The 25,744-nt window shown below is 49.2% G+C and overlaps 3 protein-coding genes and 1 pseudogene across 7 annotated transcripts in view; 2 read left to right on the top strand and 2 right to left on the bottom strand.

Moving 5' to 3' along the window:
- Positions 1–14,128, top strand: part of TAF12 (TATA-box binding protein associated factor 12) — a 27,064-nt gene extending 12,936 nt beyond the window's left edge. For both annotated transcript variants that reach the window (XM_037498747.1, XM_054691012.1), the window contains exons 3-6: positions 188–265; positions 7,609–7,723; positions 12,193–12,281; positions 13,659–14,128. In XM_037498747.1, coding sequence (XP_037354644.1) covers positions 188–265; positions 7,609–7,723; positions 12,193–12,281; positions 13,659–13,694 — 318 coding nt within the window. In that variant the 3' untranslated portion in view covers positions 13,695–14,128. The remainder of the gene's footprint in view (positions 1–187; positions 266–7,608; positions 7,724–12,192; positions 12,282–13,658) is intronic.
- On the bottom strand, positions 13,442–25,744 carry LOC119235401 (ras-related protein Rab-39B-like). 4 transcript variants are annotated; one of them, XM_037498745.2, is made up of 3 exons: positions 25,670–25,744; positions 17,637–17,874; positions 13,442–15,130 (listed from the first exon to the last, which is right to left on the bottom strand). In XM_037498745.2, exons 2-3 carry the CDS (start codon positions 17,849–17,851, stop codon positions 14,671–14,673), a joined length of 675 nt encoding a protein of 224 aa, XP_037354642.1. In that variant the 5' UTR covers positions 17,852–17,874; positions 25,670–25,744; the 3' UTR covers positions 13,442–14,670. The 4 variants fall into 4 exon arrangements, with proteins under 4 accessions (XP_037354642.1, XP_037354641.1, XP_054546986.1 ...); XM_037498744.2 differs by lacking the exon at positions 25,670–25,744 and adding an exon at positions 24,586–24,792; XM_054691011.1 differs by lacking the exon at positions 25,670–25,744 and adding an exon at positions 21,889–21,906.
- On the top strand, positions 19,081–19,155 carry LOC119237388 (small nucleolar RNA U3; annotated as a pseudogene).
- On the bottom strand, positions 22,010–23,656 carry RAB42 (RAB42, member RAS oncogene family). The gene is given in 3 exon segments (XM_037498746.2): positions 22,010–22,110; positions 22,113–22,453; positions 23,418–23,656. Coding segments are annotated over 3 exon segments (651 nt in total). The 3' UTR covers positions 22,010–22,039.

Raw genomic sequence — 25,744 nt, 5'->3', positions numbered from 1 at the left:
GTGAAGGGTGAGAGGATTCACCAGAGACAGCAGGGAACAAAACAGGCCACCGGTAGGACAGACTGTTACCTCTTTAGGAAGAGAAACTAAACCCAACAAATTAATAGTCTTTCTTTATTATGGAGTAATGAGTTTGTTTTGTTTCCTTAATACTTTACTGAAAAAATCTTTTCCCTATTAACTTTAGGTATTGACCAAGAAGAAATTACAAGACTTAGTAAGAGAAGTGGACCCTAATGAGCAATTGGATGAAGATGTGGAGGAGGTAAGGTGCAGCTGGGTATCCCTGAGACTAGTAGGAAATAGCAGTTACCATAGACCACAGAGGCACACAAATCTGAATTTAAGTCTTGCCTCTGCAACTTATTTATGTAGCATGAGTCATTTAAACTTTGAGACTCAGTTTCCTCCTGTGTTGGTAGCTATGACATTATCTACAAGTTTATTATGAGAGTTCAATGGAATAACTTATATAAGTTACCTAGGAGAATACCTGGCACTTTATAACTGACAGCTGCTATTACTTTTACTTGTCAAAAAGGGCATTGTTTGCTACTCATGGGCAATTCCTTTCAACAGTTTTAGTTGTTTCTAGAATATTCCTCCATGTTTCTAAGTAATATCCTTAAACAGATATCTTTTGATTCATTAATTTTATAATAATCTATCGGATGCCTATTATGGTAGAAGAAAATTTTGTTAAACCACATACACATGCCAGACACAACTTTTCTTCACTTTTCCAATATTATTTTTGTCACGATATTTTTTGTGAAAATAACTGAAAAGTAAGTATTGACATTATTCTGACTATATGTATAAAAACTGATAGGGCCTCCCTGGTGGCGCAGCGGTTGAGCGCTGGGTTGCAAAGCTGCCCGCAGCCTCTGCAGCACAGGTTCGATCCCCGGCCACCGGGTGAGGGTCCCACATGGCGCACAGACCTCTCCTGCTGCCCGCTGCTCCCCTCAGCAGTGTACTTCGGTCCTTCTGCCTGTTCTGCTCCCCGCTCTGGCTCTGGTGAATTCTCTCACCCTCCCATGCTTCTGACTGTACCCAGTGCTTCTATAAATAAATAAATAAATAAATCTTAAAAAAAAAAAAAAAAAACCTGACATATATATATATATATATATATATATTATATATATATATATATATATATATAGTTCACCACTGAGCCAAGTCATGTCTTAGTTGCCTTTCCTTTCTTGTGCAGCTTATTCTTTTGAAGTTGATAATTGACTCATTTTATTTTTTTAAATATTTATTTATTTATTATGCATACAAGAGCTGGGGTACAGGCCAGAGGTTGGGGTGGGGGGGGGAGGGGTGAGAGGATTCACCAGAGACAGAGCGGGGAGAACAGGCAGATCAACCGAAGTACACTGTTGACGGGAGCAGCTGGCGAGTCAGGTGAGGTCTGCTGCACCATGTGGGTAGCTCCCTGGCCTGCAGGGGATCGAACTCATGCTGCAGTGGCTGTGAACAGCTTCACAGGCTGTGTCTTAACCCTTGTGCCACTAGGGAGGCCCTGACTCACTTTTATTTACTTTACTTTTTTTGGTGCCTTTTTTATTCTGTATCTGCTATCAGCTGTTACACACCTATCTAAATTGTTTTCCAAATGGAAAAATACTTTATTGATTTGGGTTCTCCCCACCTCCCTGGAGATTTCACTCCCAGAAACCTCCATCCACTTCAGATTGATTAATTTTAGGCCACTTGAGCAAACTCTTCATGAGTCTTACATTCTTTCTCTATTTGGGTATTTCATTTTCTAGATCCCACATCCCCTTCTCACTTTTCTCCCTTTTGTTGCCGTAGCACAATTTTTGTTACTTCCTACGAAAGGATAGATGAGAGGTAAATGTCTACATTGTAACCCCACTTTTAATTTTTGGTTTGCCTGGATTTAAAATTCTAGTCTGGAAATTGTTTTTTCCTTTCAATTGTGAAGGCTTTGCTTCATTGTCTTCTAAAATCTATTAAGAAATTTCTTGCTGTTCTCATTTCTTTTTAGAATCTTTTTCCTGTTCTGATTTTTTTTTTTAAGATTTATTTATTTATACAAGCACTGTGTACAGTCAGAAGAGCGGGAGGGTGAGAGAATTCACCAGAGCCAGAGTGGGGGAACAGAACAGGAAGACCAGAGAAATACACTGCTCAGGGGAGCAGTGGATGCAGCAGGAGAGGTCTGTGCAACATGTGGAACCCTCGCCGGTGGCCAGGGATCGAACTGGCGCTGCAGAGGCTGTGGGCAGCTTCGTAGCCCAGCGCTCAACCACTGCGCCACCGGGGAGGCCCTGAATTTTTTTCTTTTAAGATTTATTTATCTAGGGTCTTCCCTAGTGGCGCAGCGGTTGAGCGCTGGGCTGCGAAGCTGTCGGCAGCCTCCGCAGCGCCGGATCGATGCCCGGCCTCTGGCAAGGGTCCCACTTGGCGCGCAGACCTCTCCTGCCATGCAGACCTCTCCTGCCATTCCCACTGCTCCCCTCAGCAGTGTGCTTCCGTCCTTCTGCCTGTTCTGCTCTGGCTCTGGTGAATTCTCTCACCCTCCTGCGCCTCTGACTGTACCCAGTGCTTGATAAATAAATAAATAAATCTTTCAAAAAAAAAAAAAGATTTATTTATCTATATAAGCACTGGGGTACAGGCCAGAGGCGCTGGAGGGCGAGAGAATCCACCAGAGACAGAGCAGGGAACAGAATAGGCAGAAGTACCGAAATACACTGCCGAGGGGAGCAGCAGGCAAAATAGGAAAGGTCTGCTGTGCCATATGGGAATCTCCCTGGCCAACCGAGAATTGAACTGGCAATGCAGAGGCTGCAGTCAGCCTCATAGCACTGCGCTCAACCCGCTGCGCCACCAGGGAGGCCCTGTTCTGAATTTTTTTAAAGATTTATTTATTTATGCATACAAGAACTGGGGTGCAGGCCAGAGGTGCAGCGGGTGAGCAGATTCACCAGAGACAGAGTGGGGAGCAGAATAGGCACATCTGCTGAAATATACAGCTGAGGGCAGCAGCGGGCGAGACAGGAGAGGTCTGCTGTGCCATCTGGGTTACCTCCCTAGCTGGGGATCAAACTTTGTTGCAGTGGTTGCCAATAGCTTGATGGTGCTGTGTCTTTAACCCCTGCAACATGTTCTAAATTTTTATGTGAGCTGTAGTATATGTCCATTTTTATTTGCTGTGCTGAGTTCTTCTAGATATTTGCATGCCTTGATTCTGGGATGATTTTGTTTATTTTGGTTTCTTTTGGTCTTTGCTAAGGAGTGTGTTATGACACAAAAAGGACATGCAAATTACAAAAACAGTGTAACTTCATTGTTATTTTCATTTTTTAACCAGCGGGAAAATATGTGCCTTCTTTGTGTATATGTGTGTAGCAACTTTAATGAGATATAATTTATATACCATAAAATTTACTTATTTGAAATGTACAGCAAGTTGTACAAGTATAAGCTATCAGTTTTAGAACATTTTCATCACCTCCCCAAAAGAAATTGATCTGTATTAGCTGTCACTCCCCTTTTCTTCCCCACCCCCACTGCCCTAGGCAACTACTAATCTGCTTTCTGTTTCTGTAGGTTTACCAATTCTGGTAAACAAGTGGAATTATCTGATATTTGTTTTTTGTGACTGACTTCTTTCATTTAGTATAATGTTCCTAAAATTCATCCACATTTTAGTATGTGTTGATACTTCTTTTTGTGACTCAGTAATAGTCCATTGAATGGATATACCATATTTTGTTTATATGTCAGTCAGTGGACTTTTTGATTGTTTCCACTTTTTGGCCATTATGAATAATGTTGCCATAAACATTCACATATAGATTTTTTTGGTGATTTTTCTTTCTTTTTTTTTCATTTGTGTACAAGTTTTTGTATGGACATGTGTTTTCATTTCTCTTGGATATATACCTAGGAATGGAATTGATGAGTCATTTGAAACTCATGTTTTTCCTTAGAGCAACTACCTGACATTTTCCAAAGCACTTTACCCTTTTACATTTCCATCAGCAGTGTGTGAGGGATCCATTTTCTTTTATTAGATTTTTTTGTAATTTCTCCTCTATTTTTGCCTCTTGTTAGAGTGATGATTAGATATTAGATCTTACACTAATACCCTTAGTTTTTTCTTGGTCTTTTTCCTCATATTTTTCATTTCTTTGTAATTCTAAGTCCTACTTGCTTAGGCAATTTTCCCTCATTTATTTTCTAAACACTTTAATTTTTTTTATGTAAAATCTTAATTTTTCTTGTTGACTGATTGGTCTTTTCTTCCCTCTAGCCACTCTGGTCTTATTTTATGGTTGTAATATCTTTCTGAGGGCATTAACTACATTTTTTGTCATTTTCTTCTTTTTCCTGCATTGTCTTTGTTTCCTTGGCATTCCTTATAGTCCCCTTTTGTTTGTTTGTTTTCCTCTTGGTGTTGAAGACTTCATTCAAATATCTAGTGATTCTGGAATGCTAAAAAACTGATTGGAAGCAGAATTTATTAACTGGTGAACTTCACCCTGTTATGTAAATAGTAAATGTTTAACAACCAGCTCTGTAGAGAAAAACGCCCTGATTTTTAGCATTTCTTGATTTCTGTGCTGTAAATATTCCCACTATGCCCTATTTTAAGCTATCAGCCTGTTGTCACTGAATGCAAAATTGGGGAGAAATGCGAATAATTGACTTTCATGAGCTTGTCTCAGCTGGCTCCGGCATACAACTGGCTTCACTATAGAATAATTTGTCCACAAGTCATTCTTCTTGTTGGGGAATCCCTAAATGTCAATGTCTGTAAGTCTTTTCTTTGGTGTCATTTAATATCTTAAGGGAAAAATCTTCCAGTCTCCTGTCTAGAGGGTTTATCCCTAGCCTCCAACATTCTTGAAGAAAGGCAAAGAGAAAGAGATTTGTGTCTCTCTCCTACTTGTGTTGTGTCTGGTATATTCTGCCCCAGAGCTGTTTCCATTTAGTTTCTGGTGGATAAACCTGCATGTTCTGTGTCAGGGGTGTGTGAAGAGAAATCACTTGGCTGCTCTGGAGAACTATTCTGTATATAGACACGTAATAATTCCTCAGTTTTTGATTCCATGCTTCAGCCCAGTCTTCTGTGATAAATGGCATATCCAAATCACGGATCTCAGGAATAGTGAAGGGTAAGTTAGACAGTTCTCAGTGGTGTCCCTTCTACAGGCACACGTGTTTTAGAGCTAGGTCTGTTCCTATTCTTACTTGGTATCGCTCTCTTTTTTTTTTTTTTTTTCAGAATTTCTTTTTTTTCCTTTTTTTAAACTATTTTTTTTAAGATTTTATTTTATTTTTATACAAGAACTGGGGTACAGGCCAGAGCACAGGCGGGTGAGAGAATTCACCAGAGACAGAGCAGGGAGCAGAACAGGCAGACTGATGAAATACACTGCTGAGGGGGGCAGCAAGAGAGATGGGAGAGGTCTGTCATGCCTGTGGGTATCTCCCTGGCAGGCTGGAAATCGAACCCAAGCTGCAGAGGCTACGGACAGCTTCACAGCACTGCGCTCAACTCGCTGGGCCACCAGAGGCCCTTTACTTAGTATCGCTTTAGCAAATACTTACTTTTTTTTTTTTCAAGATATTTTTTTAAACATATTTATGCACACAAGAGCTGGGGGGTAGGTCAGAGATGCAGAGAGGTGAGAGGATTCACCGGAAACAGAGTAAGCAGCAGATTGGGCGAATTGACTGAAATATCCTGCTGAGGGGAGCAGCAGGCAAGACAGGAGAGGTCTGCTGTGCTATGTGGATTTGCTCCCTGGCTAGGGATCAAACTCAGTGCTGCAGTGACTGCCAATAGCTTCATAGTGCTGAGATTTAACCCCTTGCTCTATCAGGGAGGCCCTTTTAGCAAACATTTACTTTAAAAGTTTATTAGAATCTTTGCTTCTTTAAAGTATCTCCTTGCACTTATTGTCTTTCTAGATTTCAGTGTCCCCTTTATTATTATTTTAATGGGCTTAGGGAAGGAGCGGTCATGTCTAGAGTTTATTTGCATGTTCAATCAGGATCTTTCCTTTAGATGATATTCATTTTGTTCCATACGGAAGGCGACAGTGTGTTGTCTAACAGAATAAGGAATGTCTGTATCTATAGTTGTCATTGTATTTTACTTTATTCTTTGGTTAGCAGAGGAAGTAATGGGGTTAGAGATATTGACTTATCAAATTTTCAGTTTTCTTATGTGCATTTTTAGCTTCAGAATTCTGATTGTGCTTTTTGCAAAGTCCAGGAAAAACTGATAATAAAGCAGAATGAAACCAGGATTTGACTCAGAACCTTGAGGTTGAATCCTGGTTCCACTGCTCAGTAGTTACATGGCTATGAGCAAGTTAGTCTCTTTGGGTCTTAGCATCCTCCTCTGTAGAATGAAGATAAAAGCCATGCCCTTTTTTTCCCCCACTGGGTTATTGTAAGGACTAAGTGAGGTAATGGAAATAAAGTGCTTAAGGAACTTTACATGAGCAATTAAAGGAAACTTTTAATGCCTGCCTGTAACTATGCATTTGTTTCTTTTCACAAACCTTTTCCCTTTGCAAAGCAGCAACAACAGCAGTAGCAGCAGTTATCTGCCTACTTGGATTTATATTATGTCTTTTTTCTTTCTCCTTTTCCTAATAACTCTGTCCTTTGAAAATGTTAAAAAGAGGGCCTCCCTGGTGGTGCAGGCAGTTGAGCACCACACTGTGAAGCTGTCAGTAGCCTCTGCAGCGCATATTAGATTCCCTGCCGGCCAGGGAGATACCCACATGGTGCAGCAGACCTCTCCTGTCTTGCTTGCTGTTCCCCTCAGCAGTGTATTTCATTAGTCTGCCTGTTCTGTTCCCCACTCTGTCTCTGGTGAATTCTCTCACCCTCCTGCGTATCTGGCCTGTACCCTGGTTCTTGTATAAATAAATAAATCTTAAAAAAAAAAAAAGTTAAAAAAGAAAAAGAGGGCCTCCCCTGTGGTGCAGCGGTTGAGCGCTGGGTTGCGAAGCTGCCCGCGGCCTCTGCGGCGCTGGTTCGATCCCTGGCTGCTCCCCGGCCACAGGAGGAGGGTTCCACATGGCGCACAGACCTCTCCTGCCGCCCGCTGCTCCCCTCAGCAGTGTACTTCGGTCCTTCTGCCTGCTCTGCTCCCTGCTCTGGCTCTGGTGAATTCTCTCACCCTCCCGTGTTTCTGTACCCAGTGCATGTATAAACAAAAAACAAACAAGCAAACAAACAAATTAATAAATAAAACATGCCTCTATTAAAAAAAAAAAAAGTGTTCAAAAAGAAAAAGAAAAGAAACTTCAAATGAGGAAGTATAATGAATCATTTTTTGTTTTTCCACCTGATTCAGAAGCAAATATGGGGTTAGGGATTGAGCTAGGTGATCCCTACTATGTAGAAAGCCCATCATCAGAAAGGTGTGAGTTACACTCCGCCTGGTTAATGAGTCAGTGTGTTTCTATTGTCTTCACTCCTCCTCTCTACTTCAGCTTAAAAGCCTGACTAATGTGATTCAGGCAGATACAGTTGTCCCAGCAACAGGAGCCTACCTTGCCAATGTGATGGTTACTCTTCCTTCACTTTTGTCTTGCCCAGATGCTGCTGCAGATTGCTGATGATTTTATCGAGAGTGTGGTAACAGCAGCCTGCCAGCTTGCTCGGCATCGCAAGTCTACCACCCTGGAAGTAAAAGATGTCCAGCTGCATCTAGGTATGTGTCTCCTTTCTTCCTGAGGTCTCCACGCTATTGTTCCTTTAGAACTGCCAAAAAAAAAGTGTAGTCAGAGGACTCTTCATGCCAGAATCAGACTTTTAGGCACTGGGGTTGATATATCCATTAAATAGTGGTGTTACATGGAGAAAAGAGGTGTCCACGATAGGGGGATGAGGCCAGACAGTCGGTTTACTGCTTTCTAATTGTATTCCCTTACCCTTCCTACTTTCTCCTAGACCTGTTTCCATAATTCTAAAGTGGGGATCATAATATTCTACTTAACAGGGTGAGGGGCCTGGCACAAAGTTTGAGCTTAGTAAATACAACTGTTAGGTCTCCACATTCAAAGAATGGTGTTTCCCTTCCAGTTTTTAGCCTATTTATGCATTTTCCCCAAGAAAATTATAATCATGATATACATATAATCTGTGCTCTATTTTTCTACTTAACAAACACTAAATTCAAAATTGTGAAATTTCAAACTATAGGAATCATGGCAATGGTTTTTAGAATTTGGTAAAGTTTAGCAACCTTAACAAGGCTTTCTCCCCTGTGTGTCTCTGCTCCACTTCTCATAAGCCGGTCATATTGGACTAAGGGCCCACCTTGTTCCTACATGACCTCATCTTAGCTAGTTACATCTGCAACAACCCTATTTCTGGTGCTTGCTGAGTTTTCTGGCAGTTTGGACTAAAACATATCTATTTGAGGGCCTCCCCGTTGGCGCAGCGGTTGAGCGCTGGGCTGCGAAGCTGCCCGCAGCCTCTGCAGCGCCGGTTCGATCCCCAGCTGCCCACGAGGGTCCCACATGGCACGCAGACCTCTCCTGCTATGCCCGCTGCTCCCCTCAGCAGTGTATTTCGTCAGTCTGCCTGTTGTGGTCCCCGCTCTGGCTCTGGTGGATTCTCTCACCCTCCTGCTCTTCTGAATGTACCCAGTGCTTGTATAAATAAATTATCAAATCTTTTAAAAAAAAAACAAAAACAACGTATCTTTTTGAGGGCTCCAGTTCAGGCCAAAACCGTTTCATTGTGTCCATGACATGCATGGGCTAGGGTCTCTCAAAAAGCTGGACTCCTCTGGTCACTCTGTGTTCTGTCTACATAAAGTCATTATTTTGCAGTCCCAGGATACCTGAAAGCTCCCAGAACAAGCATCTCATAAACTTCTGGAAGAAACTACATGGCTTTTTCTAGCCTAGTCTCTATAGTCACATAGCACCACTGAATTTTATTCTTTTTTATTTTAAAGATTTATTTATTTATGCATACAAGAACTGGGGTACAGGCCAGAGGTATGGGGGGGGGGTGAGAGGACTCACCAGAGACGGAGTGGGGAACAGAACAGGCAGATCGACTGAAGTACACTGCTAAGGGGAACAGCAGGTTAGTCAGGAGAGGTCTACTGCACCATGTTTGGTTTGCTCCCTGGCCGGGGATTGAACTGGTACTGCAGCGGCTGTGGATTGCTTCATAGGTTGCGTCTTAACCCCTTGTGCCACCAGGGAGGCCCTGAATTCTATTCTTACTGGGAGTGTGAAAGAATTTGCTAACATGTTTTAAAACCCCCACAGCCCAGGTTCATAGAGAAAGTAGAATGCGTGGTTGTTATCAGAAACTGGAAGAAGAAAATGTGGAGTTAGTGTTTAATGTACAGATGATGAAAATGTTTTGCAGATGCACAGTGATAATGGTTACAGAGTAGTGTATCAGTGAATATGCGTAATGCCACTGAATCTCAGTGTATTCATCACCAGTAAGAAGCAATTATCACAGATACCAGAATATTCAAAAGAAAGGAAACTTAATCAGCAGCAGCAGAGTATTTGGAGAGTATGAGATCAGAGCATGGGAATTTAGGTGTCTGGTGTCAAATGGCACTAGACTATGTAGATCTGCTGCACATACCGCACACCCCTCAACAAAGATAGGCTGACCAGTTGGGCTGCAGACTCCTCACAGCTCTCTTCTGTATGAGCTGGGATAGTTCAGGCCAGTGTTAGCTTCTGACTTTGTTTTCTATACTTGGTACTTGAATAACCTCCCTTTCTCATTGAGTCTTTCTTTAGAAATGTTAATGAGATCATGTATAGCAAAAGTTTTGAAGATTTATTTTTATTTATTTATGCATACAAGAACTGGGATGTAGGCCAGAAGTGGGGGTGGGGGGTGGGGTTTGAGAGGATTTACCAGAGATAGAATGGGGAGCAGAAGAGGCAGAACTACTGAAATATATGGCTGAGGGGAGCACTAGGCAACACAGGAGAGGTCTGCTGTGCCATGTGGGTAGCTCCTTGGCCGGGGATCGAACTCATGCTGCAGTGGCTGGTGATAGCTTGATAGTTCTGAGACTTTAACCCCTGCGCCACCAGGGAGGTCATTGATTGTAAATTTAATTCATGGAGAATAATCTTTTTTTAAAAAAATTTATTTATTCATGCATATAAGAACCGGGGTATAGGCCAGATGTGCGGGAGGGTGAGAGGATTCACCAGAGACAGAGCGGGGAACAGAACAGGCAGACTGACTGAAATACACTGCTGAGGGGAGCAGGGGATGAGACAGGAGAGGTCTGCCGCGCCATGTGGGATTCTCTCCAGCCAGCTGGGATTGAACCCGCTGCCGAGGCTGCAGACAGCTTCACAGTGCTGTGCTCAACTGCCTGCACCACCAGAAGAGGCCCCTCATGGAGAATAATCTTAGTGTCACAATATTAGCAGACTTCAGAGATTTTTATTTTCAAGGAAATACTGAAAGAGAGCTGTATTTAAAATTATTCTAGACCCAAACATGAATCCTTCATTCATTGAATATTTACTGTACATTAGACACAAAATATGACTGTGAAACCTCCTGTGCTCAATTTGATTTAAGTATATGCCTGCCTGGAGTAAAACAAATCTGCAAAACAAATGTTTTCAGTGCTTTAGGGGAGTATGATCAAAGAGTCCCCATGTAACTCCTTTTGAGTAAAGACTTACTCCGTTAATCTCTTGTTAGTAGACTTCACACTTTTCTTCATGGGTTTGGGGCACTATGTAAGTACTATGCCTTTTACTGCCAAAGTAGAATAAATAAGTTGCCCCCTGGCAACTTGTAGCAACGATTTGACAGGGAAGAGCATGTCCAGTAGCACAGGGCATGGAGCTGTGTTATGCACATACCTATGTCTTGTCCTTTCTTTGCGTATTAATCCCAGGCTCTGGGATTGCATTATGTCATTAAAGTCTCTCAACCACCCTGCAAGGTGCTTATTGCTGTTGTTACCACCAGGTAAAAGATGAAGAAACTGAGGCAGACTCTCATATAGCTCCACAGTGAAGCCACAGAGCTGGGACTCCACTCTTAACTCCAAGATTCTAGGAATATCGTTCTGTTCTTCCTCTTCCTTTGGGTTTGAGAGAAGTTACTTTGTTTCTTTTTTTTTAAGATTTTATTTATTTATGCATACAAGAGCTGGGGTGTAGGCCAGAGGTGCAAGGGATGAGAGGCTTCACCAGATACAGAGGAGGGAGCAGAACAGGCAGATTGACAGAAATACACTGCTGAGGGAAGCAGCGGGCGAGACAGGAGAGGTCTGCTGCACCATGTGGGTCACCTCCCTGGCCGGGGATCCAACTTTGTGCTTCAGTGGCTGCTGATAGCTTCATAGTGCTGAGACTTACCCCCTTGCGCCACCAGGGAGGCCCCAAGAGAGGAATTACTTTGAACATAAGAGATGAACAACTACAAAAATAAATTGCTTTGCTTTTCCATGAAACCACATGGAGACCTTGTGCTCAGCTCTCACAGTTTTGACTAATCTACCCCTTCTTTCTTTGCATTAAAGTGAAATGGTGTCGGGCCTCCCCGGTGGCGCAGCGGTTGAGCGCTGGGTTGCGAAGCTGCCTGCAGCCTCTGCAGCCGGTTCAATCCCCGGCTGCTCCCCGGCCACCAGAGGAGGGTCCCACATGGTGCGCAGACCTCTCCTGCCGCCCGCTGCTCCCCTCAGCAGTGTCCTTCGGTCCTTCTGCCTGCTCTGCTCCCCGCTCTGGCTCTGGTGAATTCTCTCACCCTCCCGCGCTTCTGACTGTACCCAGTGCATGTATAAACCAAACAAACAAACAAATAATAAATAAATAAATAAGACATGCCTCTAGAAAATTTAAAAAAAAAAAAAAAAAAAAAGTGAAATGGTGTCTTTTTAACATTGAAGGTACCATATTTGATCCCCCACTTTGTGTTCCAGAGAACCCCTCTGTAGGCTTACTGGTTTTGGTTTTTTGTTTTTGTTTTTTTTTTTACATCTTAAAAGGACAGGTTTATTAGGAAAAGAGACACGGGTGTGTAGGAGAGCTGCTGCAGGCTGACCGTTGATAAGTACAGTTGATTTCTCAAATTAGCCCTCCCTGAACTTATCTGTGGGTCACACTGCACACCTGACTCTGCCCTCCCAATCCCCTTATCTCTGCTGTCCCTTCCCTGTAGAGCGCCAGTGGAACATGTGGATTCCAGGATTTGGCTCTGAAGAAATCCGACCCTACAAAAAAGCTTGCACCACAGAAGCTCATAAACAGGTGAGGAGCCATCAGAGACCCAGGGCAGCCACATGGCTCTCAGAGCTGTCTCAGAGGGAGTGCACACATCACCATCACAGTGGTTATCACTTCCCAGCTGGGGAACTTCACTTCCTGGTCAAAGGTCAGAGAAGGCCAGAGGCAGCAGGCCTGGAAGGCAATCTCATTGTTCCTTGGTGCTTTCCTGTTCATGCACAAGGTCTGGGGATTTTTTCTTTCAACTATGATGGGCACCATTTAAAGCTGTTGATTCTGACTTTTTCTAATATGGATGCATCTCATCCCCTGCACATCTCTTAGTACCATCTCCTTTCACTGCAGCTGATTAGATTTTCAGATGGTCTCATGACCAGAGGGCAGGTTATTCACAGCAGTAATCTGCTACAGTTTTGGTGGAGAAGCAGCGGCCCAGCTCTGACCTCTGGCCCTCTTCCCACTGAACTGAGGGTCCATATGAGAACCTAGCGCCCCTCTTCTGCTGTGGAGCAAGTCCTCCTGTGATTGGCCAGGGTAATGGCAGTGTTGCCCTCCCTTTGACAAAGCTTTCTTAATTTAACTGGCTACTCTGACTGAAAAGTGAGCTTTAACTGTAAGCTTGATGGGCACAGTGGGCTGTCCTGAGTGTCCCTTTCTTTTCCATAGCCTGGCATCTCTGCAGTGGGGATGTTTGCAGAGCTCACGGGGCAGCCCTGCAAGAGAGCCGCCAGAACTGAATCAAAGGGCCACATGGGGTTCCCTCCTGACAGTGAATTCACTATGGCTCTGCTCCCAAATTTCCACCATTCAACCGTATCCAAATATTTACCAATAAATGGCAATAATATTGGAACAAACTCTTGGTCAACAAGAGTGAACAAAACAAATCAGTAATTTGTCTGGTGATAGTAAAATGTGATCTGAATGTTCTCCCTGATGACTGTGGTGAAGGTTGTTAGTATCAGTTTTCCTTTATTGTAGGTGAGCAAGTGTGAGGTGTCAGCTGCTTTTAATTGTAGACACAGACATGAAACAGAGGCCCCTCTTCATCATGAGAGAGAGATTGGGGTAGGGGAGATCCTAGAAAACACATACTTTGAAGGCCTGTCCCCTGTGTCTCCGAAAGGCAAGAACTGTTACCTTCTGCTTTTAACTTTTTTGCCATCCTGCTAGCCTAGAGCAGTTTGGCCCTTTTGGTCTACAATGTGGATCCACTGGTCTATCCAGGCATCTCTGGGCAGCAGACTGTCTTCAGGTTAAAAGTAGTCTGCGGCCCTGTCCGGTAGGTTCCTGAGAACTCCACCTTGTGGTGAAGAACATGCTGCCTGCTAGCCACACATGGGTGTTCCAGAAAGCTCCTGACCTTAATCTGTGTAATCGGTTATTCCTCTCTCCTTTCAGAGAATGGCATTGATCCGGAAAACGACCAAGAAATAACACATGGAAAGGTCAGGGAATGGACAACAATGTATTTGGAGATACTTGAGCTGAAACCTCAGCCATCTCATCCTTGGAATTTTTTTTTTAATGCTTGACAGAGAAGCATATATTTTTTATTAACAGTGCAGCAATATAATGACTGAAAGGATCTGCCAAAAGAATAAAGCCTCCTACCCCAACTTCCGGTCCCTTTTCCCTGCCGTCTCAAAGAGGAGCAATGTATCTTCCAGAGAAGATTTTATTTCTGGTTTATTATATAAGTGATTGAATATGGGACAAAGCATTATGGTCTTGTTTGGTGAGACAGTATTAGCAGGATTTGTAGAGTTTTCTGTTTCGTTCTCCCTTCCCCTCTCTCCTGTACTTTGTAATGTCAGTGTTTATATGAATATGACTTTCATTTGCTTTTCCAGAATAAAAAAGTTATTAATCGAAAGTTAGAGGGTACATGGCTCACAGCCTTTGAAATGCCACAGGGAGTTAGGACAAGCAAGACTGGATGTGGCTCTGTAGTCAGCAGGTGGCAGCACCATTGTTAATTTTGTGATTGAGGAAGAAACCCAGGGATTTTCCATTATTTTACTCCAAGGAAGGCCATTCCTTCCATCAGTAGGCGTTTTGAGTCCAGTTTCTCTGCATAAAGATTGGCCAGGGTAACCTTCTAGCATGAACCCCAGACTGAAGAGGGATCCTGGTTTTGGCAAAACCTCTTTTGACCTGTTCTTCTGGAACTCTTGGAGAAAGTTGTATTCATCCTTGACCCTAAGAAAGGATGTCAGTAGCCTTGGGGAAAGGCCTGTCTGTGCAGCTGCCTGTCCTTAGTTGCTGCTGTCCCTGATGGAGGTATTTTTCACCATGGTGCAGAGGAAGCCAGGCCTCTAGAGACCTCAGGGTCATGACCTTCAGTGGCACTTAGCATCATCCTGTCCTGTGCCCAGTATGGCCCTTGTGGATCGTGAAGGGTTTGTGGGCTTCAGGGGATGTGGCTGTTCACCCAGGGGTCGCCAGCACAGGCACATCCACCTTGCCCTGCTTTGCTCCTCTGCTTCTTGAAGCTTGGCCTGAGATGGACTCTGCTTTTCACTCCCTCCCATTCTGAGTGTGGCTCCATGATCCCCCTCTTCACAGCCTCATAGATGTCTTGAATGAGCAGCTCAAAGGCTGTGCTGATGTTGCTGTCACTCTTGGCTGAGGTCTCGACATAGCGAGTACCCAGAGATGCGGCCAACTTCTCCCCTTCCTCTGCCATCACCTGTCGCTCAGCCTCCAGGTCACTCTTGTGACCTACCACCAGGAAGAAGATGTTGAAAGGTTTCACTTTCTCCAGAGCCTCCTGATGCCACCGGGTGATGCTCTCGAAGGATGCTCTGTTGGTGATATCAAACAGCAAAAGGCCTCCAGCTGAGTTCCGATAATAGGAGCGAGTCACTGACCTCGGCAGCCAGGAAGGAATCCAGAGTTAGTTGAATCCTCCATTGAGGACGCAAGGGAAGGGACAAGGGAATCAGGGCAGTTGAAAGGAAAGAACTGGTGCAGAGTTTTAAAAACCTCATTGCTTAATCAGCTGTTACAGGTAAGTGACCTCATCTGTCTGAGTCTTGTCTGCTTATTGAGGGGCTTGTTATTTCTGCTGTGCAGGGCAGTGGGCTCTGCGATGAACAGAAACAGGAACAATCCTGCGATTGGATAAATACAAAATTGCCACTGTGACAGAGATGCAAAAGAGAGGTTCACAGGGCAAGGAAGGAGGTCTGAGTAACCCAGGTGAAGGGGGTGGGGATCCTCTTCAAGTTGGGAGAGCTTATGTCTGCCAGTCCTGAGGTGAGTTGGGCCAGTCTTTGTACAGCCTTATAGGCCCCAGCAAAGAAATGGCTTTATCCAGTAGGAAAGATTGTAAGCAGGAGCAGGATGTAGTCAGATTTACATTTTGAAAAGGTCACTCTGGCAGACTGAGTTCAGCCTATCTGAACAAACCGGAGGGCAGTGGAGGGCGACCATGGACGTAGAGAGACTTGTTAGCGGGCTGCCACCTGGTAAAGTTGGGAGAAGGGTAAATGTGAAAGCTGTGTAAGTGGTGCACACACAGGCCTTCGTGACCAGAGGCGGGGGTACAGGAGAGAGCGGTGTCCCCCAGTGACCTGTCAGGGATCGTCTGACTAGCTGACCATCTTGGGTGCAACTTAGCCCCCATCCTGGGCGTGACACCCTCTACCTTCCCACTTGTATTTGGTCCCCAGAGCCTAACGTCCTGCTGAGCACAGGGCACTGGGCACCGGCTGAGGAGCCGGAGGGCAGCTGGCTGATGAACTTGTGCGCGCCAGCGGAGGTTATAGAGTGTTTCCCAGGTGCCCAGCGGTGCTCAGTCCCTTCCCTGGATAAGCTCATGGTGTGTCCCTAATAAGCCTGAAGAAGAAATACTACACCTATCATGTGTCAAGAACTTTATTTACAGTATCTCATTTAACACTGTTTTCCAGTGAGGAGACTAAGACTTAGAGTGTTTGAGTAATTTACCCAAGAGCACACAGCTACAGGAACAGTGCTGAGGTTTCAGCCAAGCCCATCTGACTCCAGAGCCTGCACACTTCACTGTGCCCCAAACTTCTCCCCAAGTCTTCTGGAGACAGATGGGAGTGACTAAGGGATAAGAACAGCATGTGCAAAGGCCCAGAGGTGTGAAGACACTAACAGGTCAGTGTAGCTAAAGCACAAGGTGCAGCATTAGGAGAGAAGGCCAGAGATGAGCAGAAAGTGAGCTTGGGGGTGGCAGCCCTCAGGCTTAGTGTGGGCCAGTGCCCGTACCTCGAGGCCGCTGCGTGTATGTTCCTGTGTGCGCCCATGTGCGTCTTACAGGGAGTGATAAGGGGTGTGACGTGGGAGCCCAGCATGCTGACTCTGGGCTTCCCAACCCTCTTCATCCTGATCAACACCTCTCTTAATGGTGGACATCTTAGGGCAGTGAGGTAAAGTTCCATCTGACAAGAGAATTCCAATGCTAAAAACCGGCACATGAAAAGTTTGAAAGCTGCTGCACAGGTAATGGGGAGCCAGTGAAGTTTTAGATGGAGGACACAGTCGATTATGGCTGCATGTTAAAAAAAAAAGTCTTCCTCAGGCTGCCAGTGTGGAGAGTGGAATTGGGAGCAGGCAGGAAGGGAACCATCCAGGAAGTTGCTGCAGTTGATTTGAATAAAGGTAAAGGAATAAGGCTTGAAAGACTTTCCTGAGAAAGAATTAACCAAAAAGCAGGTGGTTGAACAGCATAATTGGTTTGTTTGAGAGAAAAAGGACCCATTTGGGACCAGGATGCCCTCCAGGAGAGGGTCCCCTGTGCCAGCATGAGGTGACGCATGGAGGAGGCAGCCAGAGCTTGGATCAAGGTCTTACAGTGACCCGCAGTTAGAAAAGGCCCCTACCTCCCTGGTGGCGCAAGGGGTTAAGACACAACCTATGAAGCTACCCGCGGCCACTGCAGCATGAGTTTGAACCCGGGCCAGGGAGCTACCCACATGGAGCGGCAGACCTCTCCTGTCTCACCCGCTGCTCCCCTCAGCAGTGTATTTCAGTCAGTCTGCCTGTTCTGCTCCCCACTCTGTCTCTGGTGAATCCTTCTCACCTCCCCCTCCCCCTGGCCTGTACCCCAGCTCTTGTATGCATAAATAAAATCTTTAAAAGGAAAAGGCCCTTAGAGGTCCCCATTGTAACCCCTTTATAGGTAAGAGCACCCAGGCCTAGAGAGGTCACGGAGCTGTCCAAAGTCGCTGGGCAGCCAGGACGCAGAACTGTGTTCTTGGTCCGAGTCCTTCCTTCTAAACAAACCTCCAAAGCCTTTTCTCTTGCCCCTTCCCTTCCTAGTGGGTGGGCTCTCCCTCTCAGGGGCCATGATGTAGAAGGCAGGGGGCAGCGCCAAGCCCAGGGGCCTGCTGCTGCAACACTCACCGGAACCTTTCCTGGCCTGCCGTGTCCCAGAACTGGAGCTTCACCTGGACCCCAGGCTCGACCTCCATGAAGTGCACAGAGAAGTCCACACCCACTGTCTGGTTGACACCCTCCAAAAAGATGCCCTCCGTGTAGCGTCTCAGCAAGGACGATTTGCCGACAGTCGAGTCTCCCAGGAGGATGATGCGGAACTGGTAGTGCCAGAGGGTGTCCATGGAGCACGGAAGGCCGTGAGACACTGTGGGCAAGAAGAGGAGCACGGTAGAGCCAGAGCCCAAAGGTGATCAGGGGCCTCTGGGTCTCGGCTCCCAGGACACGCCCAGACGTGGGCTTAGCAAAGCCGCCGTGGCACCTCTGCAAGGACACGTCAGGTGCCATTTGAAACCACCTTGCAGAGCGGGTCCCAAGACAGAAGCAGGGCTTCCCCTCAATAGAGGGCCTGGTCCTGTATCCCCTGTGTGTGGTCCCAGGGTGGTAGCTTAAAAAATGATGGGCCACAGCCCCCACAGGCGAGGATGTCCCCTCTTCCTCGATGCTGGCCTCAGTCCCAGCCCCACGCCCATAGCTGCAGGAATGAGGGTGATGCAATGTGAAACCTGCCTTTCCCAACCACGCCTGAGCCTTCCGCAGGGGGTGTCCTGGCCAGGGGCCCTGGAAAGATCCTCCCACACCGGTCGACAGCACCCGTTCCCTGCCAGGCGAGGATCCCAAGAACAGCACCCGTAAAACCAGGGGGACAGTAAAATGGCATTGGGCCTTCCTGGTGATACTTGCTGAAGCTGCGGTACGTGGACAAGGAATTCCTTATATTATTTTATACTTTATCTCAGCTTATTTACACTTGGATGTTTGAAAATTCGATAGTAATTTTTAAAAGCCCAGTGTCCTCCTCCCCAAAAGAATCAGCCTGGGCCTCGGAAAGCTACAGTCTTCAGTGGGGTGATAAAATGCAGGCAGGAGGGTCTGAAATCTCCAAAAATGAGCCACTTGTGCTCTGAAGGCTCCGAGAAGGAATTGGTGTCTTAGGTAAGGCGGCATTTGGGTTAAACTGTGAAGGAAAAAGCAAGTGTTGACAGAATGGAGGACGGACCCTCCAGGTAAGGAACAAGACATGAAAGACAAAGGGGCCTTGTTAGCAGAAAGAAATCTGTTGGGCACTTAACGCACGTTGTTACCTTCAATCCTCCAGCAGACCTGTGCGGTAGGAGACCTTCCCCCCACCACGAAGAGACTGAGGCTCAGAGGTGGGGAACAGAGCTGGGTGCGGCCCCGTCTTCTGTCCCAGCCTGTGCACGGAGGGCAGGCTGCGTCCTCCCTCTTCATTCACTAGGTTCCCAAGGCTCCCTCCGCAGGCAGGGGCCCACCGCACTAGCAAAAGATTAGGGGTCTCTGCTTCCAGCTTGCCTCTTTGCATAGTTTTCTGTTAATTAAAAAACTTTTACAAAAGACTATACTTTCGGGAATCATTTCTATAGTTCATTACTAGAGAAGTTTAGCAGAAATTTAGAAAACCTAAATAAGGGACCAGGAAAAAACATAGTTATAATAAAGTAAAAATCAAAATCAACAAGCAAGGGCCTCCCCTGGCGGCACAGCGGTTGAGCGCTGGGCTGCAAAGCTGCCCGCAGCCTCTGCAGCGCCGGTTCCATCCCCAGCCACTGCTCCCCTCAGCAGTGTATTTTGTCCGTCTGCCTGTTCTGTTCCCCGCTCTGGCTCTGGTGAACTCTCTCACCCTCCCGTACTTCTGACTGTACCCAGTGCTTGTATAAATAAATAATCTTTAAAAAAAAATCAACAAGCAACTATAAACCAGAGACACACTACTGGCGGGGGTGGGGAGTAGGATCAAAAACAAAGGGGGTGGGAATTGTATGGGGACTAGAACCAAGATGAAAATGCATACATTGTGCGGAAATGAAAAATGATGTAAAAAATGTATAAAATAGGGCCTCCCTGGTGGCCCAACATGTTAAGCACCGCACTATGAAGCAATCCACAGCCTCTGCAGCACAAGTTCGATCCCCGGCCAGCCAGGGAGAAACCCACATGGCGCAGCAGACCTCTCCTGTCTTGCCAGCTGCTCCTGTCAGCAGTGTATTTCAATCAGTCTGCCTGTTCTGTTCCCCACTCTGTCTCTGGTGGATCCTCTTCACCCCCCGCATCTCTGGCCTGTGCCCCAGATCTTGTATGCATAAATAAATAACTTTGTTTAAAAAATGTATAAAATAAAAAATAATAAAATTAAAAGAACAAAACACTTTTACAGAAGGGCCTCCCTGGTGGCACAAGGAGCTAAGACGCAACCTATGAAGCTATCCACAGCCACTGCAGCATGAATTCACTCCCGCCTGCCAGGGAGCTACCCACAAGGCGCAGCAGACCTCTCCTGTCTCACCTGCTGCTCCCCTCAGCAGTGTATCTCAGCAGATCCGCCTGTTCTGCTTCCCACTCTGTCTCTGGTGAATCCTCTCACCTCCTGCACCTCTGGCCTACACCCTAGTTCTACACACACACACACACACACACACACACACACCCCACACACACCCCTTGAGGCAGTGTGGATGTTAAATCAGAGAAACCCTAGAGGCCGGAGACTCAAGAGGAGACAGACCAGAGAAGCTGGACTGTGATGGTGATGGCTTGCTCCCAGTGGAGAGCATCAGCTTCTGAATTGTTGTGGGAGGTGCTGTTCCAGTTTTTGGGGTCACCTGCTCCTCTGAGCCTCCTGCCCTTCTCCGCTGCTGAGCCCTGCCTTTCTCTAGCCAGCAGGCTGGGCTTTACCACAGGAAGGGGGCCTGGGAGGTTGGGGCCAGAGCCCTGAGGTGGATGAGACATTCAGCCACATCACCTTCGCTGACAATCTTGCTGCCTTCCCAAGATTTTTTTTTTTTTTAATATTTATTTATTTATTTATGCAAGCACTGGGTACAGTCAGAAGCGCGGGAGGGTGAGAGAATTCACCAGAGTCAGAGCAGGGAGCAGAGCAGGCAGGAGGACCGAAGTACACTGCTGAGGGGAGCAGCGGGCGGCAGGAGAGGTCTGCGCGCCATGTGGGACCCTCCTCCTGTGGCCGGGGAGCAGCCGGGGATCGAACTGGCGCTGCAGAGGCTGCGGGCAGCCTCGCAACCCAGTGCTCAACCGCTGCACCACCGGGGGGGCCCCCAAGATTGTTTTAAAAAGGGGCAGTGGGCCTCCCTGGTGGCGCAAGGAGTTAAGATGCAACCTATGAAGCTGTCCACAGCCACTGCAGCACCAGTTCGATCCCCAGCCAGGGAGCTGCCCACATGGCACAGCAGACCTCTCCTGTCTCGCCCACTGCTCCCCTCAGCAGGGTGTTTCAGTCAGTCTGCCTGTTCTGCTCCCCACTCTGTCTCTGGTGAATCCTCTCAGCCCCCCCACACCTCTGGCCTATACCACAATTCTTGTATGCATAAATAAAAATCTTTGGGAAAAAAAAGACACCTAGAAGGAGGAATTGTCAGTGGTCACAGATTCCTGAGGAAGAAACAAGCTGGGTTTGACCTTCAGTTTTGAGTTGGGGTGAGGACAGGGTCTTAGAACACCTTCCCCCATTAGATCAGCCTTGCTGTAGGCTGCCCCTGGGGGGTGGGCTGGTCTGGGGAGCTATGCAAACTGAGCTCGGCATCCCACAGCACTCCCGGCAACTGGTGGGGGTGGGGGGGCTGGGGGTGAGCAGAGGGACAAAGTGGAGAGCAGGCTGTGGGTTCTTCAGCCCTACAAGTGGATGTTGAGGCTTATCAGTGTCCCCTGTGTCCCCAACCAAACTGCTCCTTCGGTTCCAGCCTCCAGGGTCCAGACCCAGCCTCCAGCCTGGGGGTGGGGCACTGAGCAGTCATGCGGGTCTGAGGCCACACCTTTAATCCCATCTCTGACACCAAGTTTAAGGACCTCAGGAGGCTCCGGGTCAGGCTTCCCTTGACATTCCCTGCGCCCCTCCTCGGCTGGGCTGTGGCGTCCAGACGCTGAGCATCTCAGCATCCATACCCAGGAATAAAGCCAGAAACAGCCTCGTCCAGCCAAGAGGAGACGGTGCTGCTGACAGTTCTCAGCATTCCGCTCTCACCAGGCTGCAGAGCACAGCACACGCGCCCCCTCACCACACCCCCACCCGCCGGGAGAGCTGGGGTCTCATGGGCCCCATTGACAATAAGGACATGGGCCCAAGGACAGGAAACTGCACAGCTGTCCTCTTAGATCTTTCCAGCGGGGGAGGAGGCTGAGCTGATACCCCAGAATCCAAGAGGTGTGGCTGTGTCAGGATACTGTTTATGTTAAGCCTCTGGAGACATTCTGCCTTTTGCCCTCCAGAGAGGTGGCAACTCTCCCCGCCCCTCCAGCTCTTCAGGGGTTGCCCCTGCTTTACTCTTCCCCTCCCAGAGTCAGCACTGGCACGGGCCTGGCTGCTGCTTCCTGGGGGGTGGCCTCGGGATTTGGATGAGGCGGACACCCCCCAGTCCTCCTCCAGCTTGATGTCGCCTTGCTGCAGGGCCAGCTGGATGGCCTCCGCCAGCGTGTCGAAAGCCAGGTCCACATTGCGCTTGTTTTGGGCTGAGGTCTCCACGAAGGCCATGCCCAGGGAAGCAGCCAGCTCCTCCGCCTCCTGGACCGAGACACAGCGGGTGCTCTGCAGGTCACTCTTGTGGCCGACCAGCAGGAAGATCGCCTTGTTCGGGCCCTGAGTGGCCGTCACCTCCCGGTGCCAGTCTCGGATGTGTTCAAAGGACTTCCTATTTGTCACATCAAAGACCAGCAGGACACCCACCAAGTTCCGGTAAAAAGACCTGGTGATGCACCTGATGGGGTGGGAAGCAAGTTGGGAGACGTTGATTACGCCTTTGAGTTATGCCGCTGACTGCCTCTCAGCCCAGCCTGGCTTTATTTCTCCCTGGGCGCCTCCGTCCCCCATCCGCGTCTCTCCCAAGAGAGTGCGCGCTCCAGGGCGGGGACTCTTGGTTCTGTTAGCTCGCTGACTGCAGATCCTTGCTCCCCATTCTCTGGGGGTCTCCTTCGCATCCCTCAGGGCCAACACCAAATCTCTCTTCCTCGACGCCTCTCCCTCTGCTGCGGGGGACTCTCAGCAGCCAGGCCGCTCCTCCCCCAGCTTTCACCGTTGGGGGCTGTGGGAAAACCAAAGTGATTCCATCCTGCGCGGACCCCATCTCAGGTCGGTGACCGGAGCTGCCCCACCCCGGGGAGACAGCCGGTTTCCTCATGGTTTCTCCCAGCTCTGTGAACCGCACCGCTCAGGGTGACCCAGAGGCCTGCTACTCTCCTTAGCAAACAAAGGTGCGCGTGACATGGCCCCTGACGTCCGGGGTCCCTGGTCTCACCCAAGAAGACCCGTGAACTAAACGGTATGAAAGAGCTTAGTGAGGCGCATGGCGCAGAGGCCTCCGCCAGAAGCCCCGGCCCCAGCTCCAGGGGCACCCTGCGTGCGAGCTGCCCTCAAACTCTCATTGTGACTAACAGACACGTCTGCTTCCTCCTTCAACTTCACATTCCCTTCTCAATTTGGGGGAACTTGCTGGCCCCCAGCGGACAGGGCCGCGCGTCCCTTCCCCCCAAGGTCCGAGCGCCCCTCCAGGGCGCACCCGGGTCTCAGGCGCGCCCCAGGGGCTTCCCTGGGCGGAAGGAGTGACTGGGAGGGAAGGACCCGAGGCCCGGCGCGCGGGGCCTCAGCCCCTGGAGGGAAGTCGGGGCGGGCGCAGAGCGCCCCCCGCGGGTCCCCGGCCCAGCCCCCCGCCCCGCCCCGCGCACCTGAAGCGCTCCTGGCCCGCGGTGTCCCAGAGCTGCAGCTTGACCCGCGGCCCGGCGCGCAGCTGCAGCGGGCGGCTGTGGACCTCCACGTCCAGCGTGGGCGCCGGCGCCGGCTCCGCGGGGCGCTCGGGGGTGCCCGGGGCGCCCGCCACGTAGCGCCGCAGCAGCGACGTCTTGCCCACGGCCGCGTCCCCCAGCAGCGCGATCCGAAACTGGTGGCGGCAGCCCCCCGCGTCCATGGCTCGGCCTCCCGGGCGGCCGCCCTCGCCCGGCCCCCAGCGCCCCCAGCGCCCCGCCCCCCGAGACGTCCCGGGGCGCCTGACTGGAGGGCCGAGGGGACCGGGCTGTGCGCAGGGCCCGGCGGGCAGGCCCGGGGGAGGGTCGAGGCCGAGGAACGGGCCTGGCCGGCTGCACGGGGCCGTCGCTGCCTCTCGGCCTGTTTTCTCCTGCAAGTGGGCAGCGAGTGCTCCCGGCCCCACAGGACAAGGAGATTAAACCAGATCTGGTGGGAGCAGCGGCCTCTCCACGCCTTCCTCCCTGGGCCAGGCTCTCGCAGCACCCCCCCCCCGTCGCTCCCCAGGGGGGCCCCGGCCGTCACCTCACAAGGGCCCCTTCATAGGGCCCCGCTCCCGGCTCCTGCTCAGCGCGCAGGGTCAATGTTCAAGTCTCCACTCCTCCTGCGGCACCGTCCTGGGGCCCCGGGGCCCAGTGAAGGATTGGGGGGCAGTGGCACAGGCAGCTGCGGGTGCAGAGGGAAGGCGGCTGCCCGCGGACCCACAGCTGACATGCACGAGGCCAGACGGTCTGCTCCGTGCGCTTTGCCGGCAACGACCTTTGGGGCCTTCACGCGTCTGCTGTAAGTGGAGGTTCAGACGTGCGGATTGTCTCCGGCCCACAGAAGGGCAGGGACTCGCATGCAGGTTCCTGTGATTCTTCATTACCCCCTTGATGCCTAAAAGGGGACTGGAAAGCAAGTCCCCACAGGGGACGTGCGCCCTCAGGTCCCACTTGGGTTAGGGGCAAAGGGCAAGGCAGGCACTTCTGCTTCCAAGTCTAGTTCGCCCCACCCTGTCCATTCCCTCCCGGAGCCCAGGACCCTGAGGCTGGAGTTCTGCCTGGCTGCAGGCTGCCCATCGGCGCAATCCCATCGTCCTGCTGATGGTGTTACCTGCTGCGCTCGGGCCCGTGGTAGTCCTCACTGTTGCAGAGCATCCTGTCATCTCATCTCCTCCACAGCCGATGGGTGGGGGCCGTTATTCCATCCATTTTTACAGATAAGGAAACTGAGGCCCAGAGACCACTCACTGAGGAAGACCTCATGACTCGCCCTTCTCTCTGGGCTCTCTCTGGCGTTCTCTCGCCTCTTCCGTAGTCACTGGTCCTTTCGTAGCGGCCTTTTGATTGATGGTGCCGGTGCAGCCCCGCCCCTAGGCACAGGTGTGCTCACTCACGCACGCCCACGCTCATGCTCCAGGTGTCCACAATCAGGCACGCGTGCTCCGCGCCCACGCTCCCAAGCGCCTTCCACAGCAACACAGTCAGGGGCCCAGGTGATAACCATAGAGGACAGTGGCGTAAAAAGCCCAATGAGGGCCTCCCCGGTGGCGCAGCGGTTGAGCGCTGGGTTGCGAAGCTGCCTGCAGCCTCAGCAAAGCCGGTTCGATCCGGGGCCACCGGGTGAGGGTCTCACATGGCGCGCAGACCTCTCCTGCCGCCCGCTGCTCCCCTCAGCAGTGTACTTCGTCAGTCTGCCTGTTCTGCTCCCCGCTCTGGTTCTGGCAAACTCTCTCACCCTCTTGTGAATCTGACTGTACCCAGTGCTTGTATAAATAAATAAATCTTTTAAAAAAGAGAGAAAAAGGGCCTCCCCAGTGGCGCAGTGGTTGAGCGCTGGGTTGCGAAGCCGCCCGCGGCCTCTGCGGCGCTGGTTCGATCCCCGGCTGCTCCCCGGCCACCGGAGGAGGGTCCCACATGGCGCGCAGACCTCTCCTGCCGCCCGCTGCTCCCCTCTGCAGTGTACTTCGGTCCTTCTGCCTGCTCTGCTCCCCGCTCTGGCTCTGGTGGATTCTCTCACCCTCCCGCGCTTCTGACTGTACCCAGTGCATGTATAAACAAAACAAACAAACAAACAAACAAACAAACAAACAAACAAATAAATAAATAAATAAATAAAACATGCCTCTATTAAAAAAAAAAAGAGAGAAAAAAAAAAAAGAGAGAGAAAAAAAAAAAAGCCCAATGAATTCACTTACCCTTCAGGACCCATGAGGTGTGTGTTGGGGAAGGAATCCTTCCTGCCAGCTCTGCCCGAACCAAGAGAGTTGGCC

Source organism: Talpa occidentalis, unplaced genomic scaffold (genome assembly GCF_014898055.3).
Source record: "Talpa occidentalis isolate TD23 unplaced genomic scaffold, MPIMG_talOcc4v2.1 talOcc4.9, whole genome shotgun sequence".
Taxonomy (NCBI): Eukaryota; Metazoa; Chordata; class Mammalia; order Eulipotyphla; family Talpidae; genus Talpa; species Talpa occidentalis.
This window is presented reverse-complemented; position numbering and strand designations above follow the sequence as displayed.

Excerpts from the sequence above, each read along its gene's own strand:
- LOC119235401 (XM_037498743.2), bottom strand. The coding sequence starts at position 18,959 with ATGAAGAGGGAGGACGCAGCCTGCCCTCCGTGCACAGGCTGGGACAGA. Across the intron at positions 17,875-18,811 it reads GGTCTGCTGGAGGATTGAAG|TGTCTCACGGCCTTCCGTGC; the intron begins GTAACAACGTGC and ends TCTTGCCCACAG. Across the intron at positions 15,131-17,636 it reads GCAGGCCAGGAAAGGTTCCG|GTCAGTGACTCGCTCCTATT; the intron begins GTGAGTGTTGCA and ends CTGGCTGCCGAG.